The sequence below is a fragment of the Cyanistes caeruleus genome, chromosome 21 (genome assembly GCF_971803275.1).
Source record: "Cyanistes caeruleus chromosome 21, bCyaCae1.hap1.1, whole genome shotgun sequence".
Lineage (NCBI taxonomy): Eukaryota > Metazoa > Chordata > Aves > Passeriformes > Paridae > Cyanistes > Cyanistes caeruleus.
The window spans coordinates 6,224,359-6,236,422 of NC_141721.1; the positions used below are offsets into that span (position 1 = coordinate 6,224,359).

Here is a 12,064-nt window from a genome sequence, read left to right on the forward strand (position 1 = left end):
GACAATTATAAAACATGAGGAAGAGTTCACTAATCTTGGAAAACATTGATTTTAATGCATGTACTCGTAAAGCCATCCAGTCTATGAAGCCATATAGCAAAAAAAATATTGTAAATTGTATAAATAGAAAAGTTTGTGTATTCATGAGAAACTAGGACTCTCTTCTCCTAAGGTTCAGGATTGTAGGAAATCAATGACTTCAGATTCTGCTCCTTTGAGGTCTGCAAGCCAAGTAACTTTAATGCAATTTCACAGAGAATTTCAAAGCTTCTTATGTGATCATATACCTTACAGGAAGAGCATTGCATGGGAGACCTGGTATGAAAATGGAAAATGTGAGGTTCAGGCAGATGAAATTACTTTATCAATGGAGCCTGGAAGTAGTTCCAAATCCTTGCTCTGAGTTCTGTCATTCAGTTCGTACAAACTCTCAGTTCAGGCACTTTCTGAAAACTTCCCTGGAGGCTGTCTGGTTTAATCATGTTCCTGTGCTGCTTTTATGTGATTTCAGTGACAGCTGCTGTTATCTGTCAGGTTGGACAGGAACCAAAGAGAGTCTTATGCTGAACATCAGAAAGGAGAGAGAGCCAGGATGTGGGCATGGCACAGTCCAGTCATACATCATCCAAAAGCATCGAGAATATTTCAGCCATTCCCATTTCTCACAAATATATTGATTTTTATATCAAGTGCTGCCAGCTCCAATAGGAGGTATCAGTTATCCTTGAAAAGTAATTGGAATAGCTGTACTTTGTTTTCTTCATCAGCTTATTTTTTATAGCTAAATAAAGGGTAAATCTCTCTAGACAGCTTGATTTTGCTTCAGAAGCAATGGAAAACTGTCAATAACAATGCTATATCACCTACCTTAGTATTTATAGAAATTCTGGTTATTTTACTGACAGGCTCAAGTTCTCTCTAAAGGCCAAACCGGGAGACAGGTGCTACACCTTCCCACAGTGTTAGTGGGGTGTGCTGCATCTTTGGAGGCTGGGAAAAGCTGAGATGGCAGCAGGACTGTGAGGGGTGACCTGCTGTGTCACCCCTTGCTTCATCAGAAATTACCATTTACTTCTATGCATAAAATGGGAAAATCAATACTTGGCCTGAGTTTTCAGCCAAACAAAATTAAAAAAAGCCTGTTGCTTTCTTTGTGTTCCTGCTGATTTGATCCACATCCAAGGCTGGAGATGGTGCCAATCCAGGAGCATAGAGGAGGGGAGCTCATAGATATTGAGAGTTTCAATTATCTCCCCAGCATCTCATGTCGAGCTCTGAACCCTGCAGGTTACCTGGACAAAAGCTGCTAATCCCAAAATGGAATATTGCCAGCATTGGAAATGAAGCTGCTCTGAGACATGGGCTGTTGTAATAAACACAGCAAATTAAATAGGGAAACAAAAATTCCAAGAGATTGGGCATAATCAGAGAAAACTATAGAAGGGCCTGAGGCTTATATTCTGTTGTGGCACTGTTTAGGTTGAACAATCTTCAGCTCCAAGAAGGAGGGGCTCTGTTTTGATGAGTTTTTCTGTGATTTCTCATCCACATTCCTGCCCAATAATCAGAGTTAATGTCCCAGTGACTATGATACCTGTGTATCTTCAGTTCCTTCCTAGTGCTGGTAGAGCACATACCATTACTCCATTTGTCTATCATAGTTTTTTCATGTAGTTTATGTGGAAAGAAAATTCTCAATTTCTCTCTAAAACAACTGCTTGCAGCTTTTCTGTGTAGATAGTGCTGGTATTCAGAAAGGAAAGGCTTTAACTAAATGAGGCCAACTGGTCCCTGCCAGCACTGGTGTTAGTGCTGGGAAAGCTTGAATATCACTGCTGAGACTTGTTCACCTGTGGCTGATTCCAGAGGGGAGGCTGTGTGGTTTTATTGCACATAGCACTCATTAGGTACGCTTCTTTCCCAGCAAAATTGAAAACGTGGCATGCTACAGATTTCCAAGCTTCCTGCATGTTCACAGAATTGTCATTTTCAGCTAGCTATTTGATAGTAATATATGGACCCTATCAAATTTACTGTCTTCTCTCACCTAACTTCTCTGCTTGGTGTTTGCCACTTTCTGATGTGGGATAAAAATTTACGTTAATGTGAAGCTAAACCAGACCAGAAGCTGTCTCTCCACGGTCAAAAATTCAAGAAAGTATCTTTTAAAGAATAGTTTTCTTTAAAAAATAAAAAAATCTTTTGGAAAAAAAAAAAAATCTGACAATTTAGTAGTTCATAAGATGCTAATGCACCCCAATTAGGACAGGAAAAAGGAAAGTGATTTCTGTTGAATGACAGCTCTCTGACCTTGGGGCCCTTTTACTCTGCCATACATCAGCTTTTGACAGCGCCTGCTTTTTGTGATCTGTCACATCAGAGCACTGCTATAGGTTTGGGAGAGGCTGTTGCACTTTGTATTCAGGCTCGTTACCATCTCATTTTTCTTGTGAACGATAGTGCCAAGTGTGAGGGACACTAATGAGATCGGTATGTTCTGTTCCACCGGGCTCCATTGCAACCAAATGGCTGAGCTCATCTAGGCTTTCCCAGGAGCTGTAAATATGCTTCAAAACCTCATCTGGAAAGACACTTGCATTTTGCTCCCCCTTCCAGGTACAAGACACAGCTCTTGCATAATTATTCTTTCTTACAAAGAGATTCTAGCACCAAAAGTGGTATAAAAAGGAAAGGAAGACTCAAAATATTGCTTTGTCAGGCTGCCATTCAAATTGGCAAGAAGTGCTGCAGGAATTTAACATGCAAAGCAATGGAAATGTGTCTGCATTTACATTCAGAGCTCTACATGCAGCTGGATATGCATATTGACATCTACACCCACCTATAAATATCTCCAGGGATGTTTAACATATTACTACGGTAAGAACCTGAACCTCCCTGGCATTTCTTAGCAAAATGTATCCTCTGTGTGTGATTTCACTCGTTGTCAAGTAGTCAAACTTAGTTTCAGCACCAGTTTAGAAGATTTCACCCACTGTCCTCTGAAGGAAAAGCTCAAGATTTGAGGTAGATCAAATTTGGCATTCCAGATTTAGGAATAGCTGCTACTTGTCAAGTTTCCCTTACTACTTCTTACAAGGATTTTTTTTCTTGCCATAGCCTACAAATACAGTTGTTGATTGCTGATGCCTTTACTGAAAATATTCTTGTATTACATTTATTGCTATGTTGTTTTCCATGTTCTTTGAAGCTTTGCTCTTCTGTGGCCCATGGACAGTTGTGCATCCTGGAATGGCTGGGAATGAGAGCTGCTTCACATGACTGTTATTCAGGCAGTTTTTTCCTCTTTGATAACTGGCAGTGTAGTGAGACCAATGCATTTAGAGGCTGTCTGGTAGGATTTCTGATCCTGTTATGGATAACAGGGTTTCTGAGAGGCATTCACAGGCTGGCTGCAGTCATCTTGCATTATTAAACAAGTAGGAGCTCACTTCTGCTGACAACACTCCGCAGAATGTACCTTTTCCAAGTTTTCTTGCTATCCTAATCTATTGCAGAATTTACATTTCCTGTGCTGAATATCTATTAACACATTCTGAGAGTCTGCATTCAGTTTCTTATTAAAACCACCAGTGAAAGAGACCCATTTCTCTGTGTATTCCCCTGAGAATGACTTTGTTGGCACACGTGAGCCCCTCTGGGACCTGAGCCAGTTAAGAGGATTCAGTGTGTGGTAGGGATGCTGAAATGCTGAATCTCAAAGGCTGTAATGACTTAACTCATTAAACTGTTGACAGGTAATTGGCTCAAGGCATCACATATAGGGAGGATTCATTACAGTTGTACAGGAACTGTGGTGATCCCAAAAGCCTTGCTAAGGACACCTCAACAGAGAGGGGAGCATGCCTGGATGCTCCAGGAATAGCACAAATCTGGGATCTCCCAGCTTGTTTTCATTTCTTTCAGGCTTCTTTGCTGAAGTTGTTCAGTGAAGTCAATACAACCTTGCTCTGACTACCTGCCCTAGGTTAATTATCAGCTTTCCTTTAGCTGGTTTGGGGAGAAATGATCCCTAACACAAATTCTCTGGGCCCAAATGTATTGCAGCCAGAATGCCGTGGCAGAGGGCCACTGTGTTTGCACTTAAAGAATGAGAGGGAGAAGGAAAGGAACGCAAAGCTGGCCTGGTTTGACAAGTATGCAGATCAGGGGAGGGCTTGGCATTCCTTGTAGTATTTTTTGTCCACAGTTGTTTTTTTTTTTTTTCAGCAGCTCTTTGCTTACATTAGATTTTAATACTAAAGCAAGAGGGGAGGGATTGACAGCTCCTGGAAGGCTGTGGTTCTGTGCCATGAACTATGACCTCACTAAGTATCTTCACCACAAAAAATTTGTTTCTAGCATGGTTAAAAAAAGCTTTTGTTCATCTGCAATTCAGCTCTAGATGTTATATTCCTAATCCTTTGGGGTCCACTATTGGGAATGATACACAAATTCTGAAGATTTATTTTCCCTGCTACTTATGTACTTGGTGTTCATAAAATCTTTAGCATTTATGGAAGAAGGGGAGTGTGATGGTGTGAACTTGTGATGTTCACACTTAGGGCCCATTCAGTTTAGTCCAGCATCAGGATCTGTAACTTCTTTAGATCTCAGCCTTCTGGAGAGACTGGCAGCTACCTGGCCACTGCAAATCTGAGATTTGGTGGCAACTTCACGCTTGTTCTCATCAGCATAGATTACAATTTGAACAGAAATTATACTCATTCATTTGCTGCATTAGGAGTAGGATGCAAAGAAAGTTATGCCTGGCAAGCAAGTCCTATCATTTGACTAGAGAGTTGAAAGAATTATGTATATCACACCTTCAATAATTAATTCCCATTCTCACTATATAGGAAAGGAGTGTTTGTGAAGTTTTATTGGCAGTTCAGCAAAGAGCAAGGGGATGAGTCAAGCTTCATGCTTAGGAAGAGACCAGCTAATTTGCTTTGTAGAGCTGAAATTCATTCATTTTTACACCTTTATTACTGAAGAGGAAAGGAAAGTCCATGTAAAATGTTCAGATAACAAATAGTTGCCTAAAGATTTAACCAGGCATCTGTTGTAATTTATTACCTGGTTCCCATGTCATGCTTGCTGTTACTCCTTTTTCTTTTTCCTCAGCTTGAGCTGCAAGCTCCATGAGCAGTAATCTCTTATCCATGTGTTCTGCTCAGGCTGTAGCTGTATTTAAAAATGTTTGCTTTATCTTTCATTATGGACTTGGGCTAAAAGTCTTTGGCCTGACATCATTCTCCCTATCATGGTGTTAGAATGTTCTGACTTACGTTTCATGCCACTGTCAAAAATAACAGATTGGTCCTTCCAGTCCTGACTCTTCTGCAGTGCTCAGATTTCAGGTGTGTTTGCTCTCAGTCAGTGATTACATTTTATAATTACTCCAGGCTTGCTGCTCTGGGACTTTGTTACACTATTCCCTTCTGAAATAGAATGCAGGTGATGAAGTAATAAATGTTCAGTTTCAGGATTTATCAGCCCAACAGACTTCTGCAGCTAATGTAGCCCCTCAGATGAGTCCTGTTGAAGAAAAGCAGAAGTCACTCTTTTGTCTATAATGGAAGAAAATCTCTGTGGGAGATACATTCCAAAAGCAGTTGGAGGAAGATTGCATCTGCACCTTGGAAATAGCAGGCTCAGTGCCCACCATGTTAAGGTACAAGACTTAAGAGATCCTAAGATGACTTTTAGAGAAAGAAGGCACTATCACTGATTCCTTTTTATAGAACTTTGATGGCTTATTCATGAAACAAAGCGTTTTGTGTTTGACATGTCATAAGACAGAAGTAGGCAGGAGTTGTTTAATGTCATCCAGACATAGACAGCTGTATGAAAACTTTTTACTTCATCTATAAAGTGTCAGACAAAGAATAATGGAAAGCTTAAGACTGACAATGAACTCATACTATTACACTGAAATATTAGTAAAAATCTGCTTCTATCATATTGGTCTCCGGATATTTTATTTGAAGGGATAAATTCACAACCAGACAGATTAATTCTCCTTTTTTTTTTTCCAGGCAGTTTTGAGCTTAGGAGACACATTAGTTTATTATTTTTGAATTTGTTTTTAACCCTCTTGTTGAAACCAAGACTCAAGAGGATTCTGTTAATTATCCACGTAATGGAAACTGATCAATGGAGTCATTCTGTATCCTTGTTTCCCCATGTATATCAGGGCTCCTTGAGTGTGGAGCATCTTGATTTTTTTGAAAGATGTGCTGTTGGCTGGGCTCTGAGTGGGCCTGTCCTATGCAGCTGCTCCTGCAGTGCCAGTCACAGGCAAAAATATTGATGATAGTGATGTGGGGTGAAATCTGCTCCCGTTTGTGGCTGCAGGTCTAAATGTAGTAGTGGCTGTCGGGTTTGTTGTTTCATTTGCATAAGGGGAAATATAGAAATCACTGTAATAGACTTTTAGGAGTAAAACACCACATCCTTGCTTCAATAAGGACAAACAGATTTTAATGGTGTTCATTGACTCCTGTATATTGTTTAATATAATAGGGATGTGAGGCTGTTGTGCTGTTCTCAGCACCAGTGGAGGCTGAGAGCAGCTGGGGGTGCTCGGCTGACCCAGGAACAGCCCCTGAGGATATCAGAACAGATCTGATAGATGGAACTTGTCACACAGGACTCATGCTCACAAGCACGGTCAGGTTTTCAGAGGAGTCCAGCCTCCATTTCAGCATCCTTTGGGTTTCTATATTTCCACGAGATGCTGAGCATTTCCGAAATTGGGTCCTCTCATTTTTGTGATGGTTGGGAGCTGCCCTTGCCCAGACGTCAGTGCTATGCTCAGCAGTGTAGTTAGATCTGTGGGCAAGCTCTGTTTGCTCCTTGGTAAGCATGCTTACTAACACCGAGTGGTGTTAATTAATTAATGTTGGCTTTGCTTTGGAGGCATTTGGCTGCTCAGGTCTCTGCTGAGGGTCCCTCTGCCCTCCTTCGCCCCCCAGCCGCGTTTTGCTTAGAAATACCCTGGCTTACCGCCCGGAACGGGGCTCTCTGCTCTTCCCTGTGTGCCACGGCTGTTCCAGGGCAGGGAAGCTCCGCTCCAGGCGGTGCTGGAGCATCGCTCCCCGTCGGAGCCCGCAGCTGTCCGGGCTCTGCGCGGCCCCGAGGCCCGGGCGGAGCTCTGCAGCTCCCGCGGCGGCCGCTGGGTGTCCCCCGGCGCTGCCCGCTGCTCCCTCCCAGCCCTGCCGGGAGCTGCCTCGGGATGAAGGAGGAGGCGGCGCCGCAGCCGCCTCGGCGGGGGCCGCAGCGCGGCTCTGCCGCCAGCAGCTAGGAACGCGCTGCCTGCCGCTCCCCGCCCGAGCCGGGACAGGCGGAGGCAGCCCCGCTCGTACCGGCCATGAGCGGGGCGCCGGCGGCCTGAAGGAGCTCGGGAGGAGCCGGGCGGCCGGAGGAGATGGGTAACCAGCCGGGCAGAGCGGAGGAGCACGAGCAAGGTGTGTGCGAGCGGCGGGGCGGCGGCACCGCGGGGATGGCGTTTTGTTCTCGGGGGCTGCGCCCGCTGAGCCGGCACGGGGCTGTTGTCACAGCGAATATTGGTGGCTTCCAGCCTGCTGGGGACACTGCTGCTGTCTGCCTTGTAAATGCGCTTTATTGCGGTTCCGTACCTGAGATCACAGCACCGTCCTTAGGGGAGCTTTTCTGAAAGGAATCCTTTGGAACAGAATGTCTGCAAGGGAGGGACGCTGTTCACTGACAGATTTTTTTATTTTTTTTTTTCCCTTTTTCTCCACAGTCTGCATGATGCAGCTAAAAAGTTACAAAGCCGATGTAGTGATGTACATAAAACTTGTCAGGATCTGCAGCTTGGAAGATCTAAATGTGAAGGCTAAATGTGTTACCCCTTCACCATTGTTTCGTGGCCTGAGGCCTGAAATTTTCCAGGCCTTAGAATTTAAAATGATGCCTTTGTTGAAGGTCTCCCACCATTGTCCTTTCAGAAGTGTAGTGCTCTGCATGTTAATCAGGAGCAGATTTCATAGAAAGCTGAGAGCTGCTATCAGGTAGATCGCATTCCCTGTGTGCCAAATGTCTGCACCGTACACCAGCACGGCTGCTAATTTGTTCCTGATGCCGTCCTGCTGCTTTCGTTGCCTTCCGATTTATTTTGCTTGTTTCTCAAATGCTGAATGAAGGGGAAAATCCCGTAGGTCCACTAATTTCTGCTGCTTATTTCTCAGTTTCTTTCCGAATTTAGAACTCTCTAACACACAAAATCGCAATCGATTGTATTTCCTGCCACTCTGTTTCTTGCTGTTGCCATGGGAATTTCATTCACAAAATCCCATTAAAGTTGTTATTGCTTGATCAGGGGTTTCTGTGACTTCGGGTAGATATGTGGAGAGATTGTTTTAGGAGCAAATACAAATGTACCTGATCTCTGGTATTGTTAGCCAGGGCTGCATTGTTGCTCAGGGATCTCTCACAATAGATATGCCAGCGAGTGCTGGAACAGCAGTGAGGTGTAGTGAGAACTCTCTAGCTCTGTGTTAATCACTGGGCTAATGAAGAACACAAAAGCTGCCAGTCACCAGAAGAAATGCTGCCCTAAGGGAAAGTTAAACTTTAGGCAGCAGAGTATGGCTGCCTACATCCCCAGCCCCTGAAATCTGCTGGCCACCGCCAGCCAGCGAAGTTTTGATGGAGCTAAAAGTGTCATTTAGGAGGGATTGTACTGATAATAAACTAAAAGAGAGTTGGATAATGGCCCGGGGAGTTACACTGCCGACTTCTCATCAGTTGGAGCAAACAGACTCTGATTTTGCAGGGCCATTTGAACAGCTTATTGCTATTAACACAGATGATAAATGAGTGTGCAGACCCCTTGTGGCTTTGAAAAATCTCTTTCATCCTTTGTTTTCTCTTGATTTTTTTTTTTTATTGAAGAGGAAAGAATTTTACTTCTGTTGCACCTAAGCAGTTTTTAAACTATTTTCAGTTTTTAAGTGTAGGCTGTACTAGGTCTTGTTTGAAAGTCCTCACTGTTTGTAAGGTATGAGTAGGACTAAAAACCAGTGTTTTGTATTGAACTATGGGTGCAAAACACCAATGTTTAACCATGAAAAAGAGTCAGGAACATTTCTGCTGACAAAAAGAAAAGGAATTCTGACAACATACTCCTTATTGTGTGTGAGAGCTTTGGCTTTGAAACTCAGAGTTTGTGCTTTTAACAGCTAGGATGCAAAAACCTCCTTCTCACATCAGAATATGATACACCATGGTATCTCTGAGTTTTGTTTCTGCTTGAAATTCAGCTCTCATTCAGGAGCACCAACATGTTGAACAGCTGTGGTACTTTTAAGCTTGTGTTTTGGAATAACCAGGCTAACCCCCAGGAGTGGGTTGCTTTATTGATGTACCTGAGCTCATGAGCCAGCTTTAGCAACAGACAATCAATTTGACCAGTTTCCCTAAGCATGACATTCAAGGTCATCTTGTCTGTCTGCCTTCTTAGGAAACTTTATGGACATCTTATGGCTTATCTCTAAGTCTTTCACCCCAAACTTGCCATCTTGGGGTACTTGGGGCAGCTTTGTTCCTCCTCTTAGTGTCAATGGGCACTGAAGTCTTTAAAAATCTGATCCTGTTATGATAAAGGTTGTAATTTCAAGTAAATATACTTATTTTCACATACTTATGAGAGTATTATGTACTTTAATGGATTTTTCTGTTAAGTGTGAATTCTGGGTGGGTTAGTGGTGCTGTCCAGGAACAGGAAGGAAATTATTGCCTCCAAGCTGAGCAGTTGAAAGTTAACACATTAATACAGGAGAATCAAAGAACTGGGACTGACTGAGCAAGGGACTGTGGTGAGGAGAAGACAGAGGAAAGAAATCCTCTGATGGGAATGTTTTGAACAGAAGACAAGACTCTAACAGCTCAGTATCATCTCAAATTAATCTCCATCTTCCTAACAGTGAGTGCCTAAAAAGGATTTGAGAGGATTGCTTGTAATAACATTAAATTCTATAGGCTTTTCCTATCTTCTAATTTAAAACTTATTTTAAACAGCTTTTACAATCATTTGTAAGAACTTTGTGGTGTGTGACCCAAGTATGCATCACTTCTTTGCCAAAACTCTGCTCCTTGCAAGTGGTTGGTTTTCCAGTTACCCCAGTGCTCTGAATATTCATATTTTTAAAACCAGTGGAGGTTTTAGAATGAAAATAAAGTAGTACAGAAAATGATGTGAAAGGCAAGTGAATATTGCAGCAGTCTGTCAGCAGAATTGGTTTTAGGCTTTTGAAACTGGCTACCCAAGCTAAAGGAAACAGTGTATACAGCGGCCACAGCACCTGTGGAATAGCTGGAACATTTCCTGGGAGTTGTATGGAAGAATCCAGAGTTACCCAGTGCACCGTGTTTATTGGGAGAAAGCTTTTCAAACATAGTTTGCCTTGGAAACAGGGAGGCCTCGTGTTAATTGTGAACAGGAGCACTGATGTTCTTTGACACTGGTTGACACGGTGATGAGGGGTTGTTTATCCTCTAAACATCTGCAGGTGATGGATGATGAATATCTTTGGGAAGAGGTGGAAAAAATTATTCAATACCCACAAAAACTTTTGTGAAAGAATCACTTGAATGGGAAATGTTAACTTCTCTTGTTGGAACAAGGTGACGGGTGGGGTTATCCAAGGGTTAGGCTTTTTTTGGGATTGTGTTTATTTGTAAAACATGCTTACATTGCTTGGATGAGAATATCAAGTGTCAGTGCACGCACTGAGTCAGTATTGATCTGTTTTCTTACATCTGTTGTGTCCTGGCCCAGGGGTGGCTTCATTTGAGTTTGAGGAAGGGATTTTTCAGTGTAGAACATAGGAGACTTTCAAGAGAAATGCTATTGTAGAAATACACGTTCTTGTAGTTTCTGCTCTTTGTTTTCAGGGTGTGTAGTCAGATCTTTTCTGGGTGCTCTCTTTAGTCTCCCTCATCTGCCTCTCTCCCAAACATGGGAGCCATTGATTTTAACTCTGTTGGATGTCAGAACACCATTTCTGCCAAGCAAGAGCTCAAGAGACCAGATGAGTTTAATGATGGTGTTGGGGGAAGGGAGGGAGGAGAGAAGGGCCAGCAAAGCTAATGAATCACATAATAGCATTCATGGAAATACCGACAGCAAGTCATGTCCTCTTGGAGTTCGGGCATCAAGCCATAGACCTTTTGTTCCCAGTGGAGCCAACAAACCACAATTTGCTCTCCACTGGATAGTTTAATTCCTTAGTCACCTCTTCCTCCCACAAATCCTTCTTGTATGGGGGGGTTTACAAATGCTCTCATTTTTCAGAGTAGTAACACACTGCTGATTAAACTGGTATTGGAGAAGTTTATTTTCCCCTGGAGAGTAATTTTTACTTGACTTAAGCTTTTCTTCCAAGGCCAGTGAGGGCCAGCTCTGTTGATTGATGTTGTGAGGTGACTTGAGAGGACTGACATGATTAAATCATTTCAGAAGAGCTGACAAACACGTCAGTTAGTGGCAGTGTCTCCTCTGCTCCTAGGCCAGTGAAATGGGAACAGCCAGACACTGTCACAGTCTGGACTGACTCTTAGAGGAATTCAGTCATGAGTGTAACTTACCTCTGGAATTATTTGAGGCAACGTTAAGTGATAATCTGAAGTCCCCTGATTGCAAGATGAAAGGCTAATGAATGCTAAATTAATGGAAAAGATAATCAATAAGTTCTCCTACACTACAGGGCCTTCCCAGCAGTTTTCTGCCATGGCTCGGAGGATGTGCTGAGTGGGAGTGCTTTCTCCATGGGCAGGATGACAGCTTTTACAAGAACTTCTAGGGCATGGCAGGCAGCAGGATGTGGTTTATGCATTTTGTGCGAGATTAATTTCCATCAGCAAAACAAAGCCATTTTTGGATGAAGGCAGGGAGCTTCTGGGAATCCTGCTGAATGAGCTGGTCAGCAAGAACTTGTCCTGTGGGTCCAGAGCTCTGGACTGTGCTTTTGCCCCAGTGCTGGTGATGTTTAGGACCTACCAGGAGTAGATCTAACATTATAGTAAATGTAAAAGC

The 12,064-nt window shown here is 43.0% G+C and overlaps 1 protein-coding gene and 1 long non-coding RNA gene across 17 annotated transcripts in view; one reads left to right on the top strand and one right to left on the bottom strand.

Annotated features, from left to right (window-relative positions):
* The window catches only part of SPECC1 (sperm antigen with calponin homology and coiled-coil domains 1), an 87,502-nt gene that overhangs the window by 25,222 nt on the left and 50,216 nt on the right, over positions 1-12,064 (top strand). Inside the window, exon 1 of one of the 16 annotated variants that reach the window (XM_023939272.2) lies at positions 7,180-7,472. The exons of the other annotated variants lie outside the window; for them this stretch is intronic. Coding sequence (XP_023795040.2) covers positions 7,433-7,472 — 40 coding nt within the window. The 5' untranslated portion in view covers positions 7,180-7,432. Of the gene's footprint in view, positions 1-7,179; positions 7,473-12,064 lie in introns of those variants that run through there. 16 annotated transcript variants of the gene reach the window in all.
* On the bottom strand, positions 4,862-7,200 carry LOC111937791 (uncharacterized). The gene is made up of 2 exons (XR_002868765.2): positions 7,012-7,200; positions 4,862-5,541 (listed from the first exon to the last, which is right to left on the bottom strand). It is a non-coding gene; the product is annotated as an uncharacterized LOC111937791 (long non-coding RNA).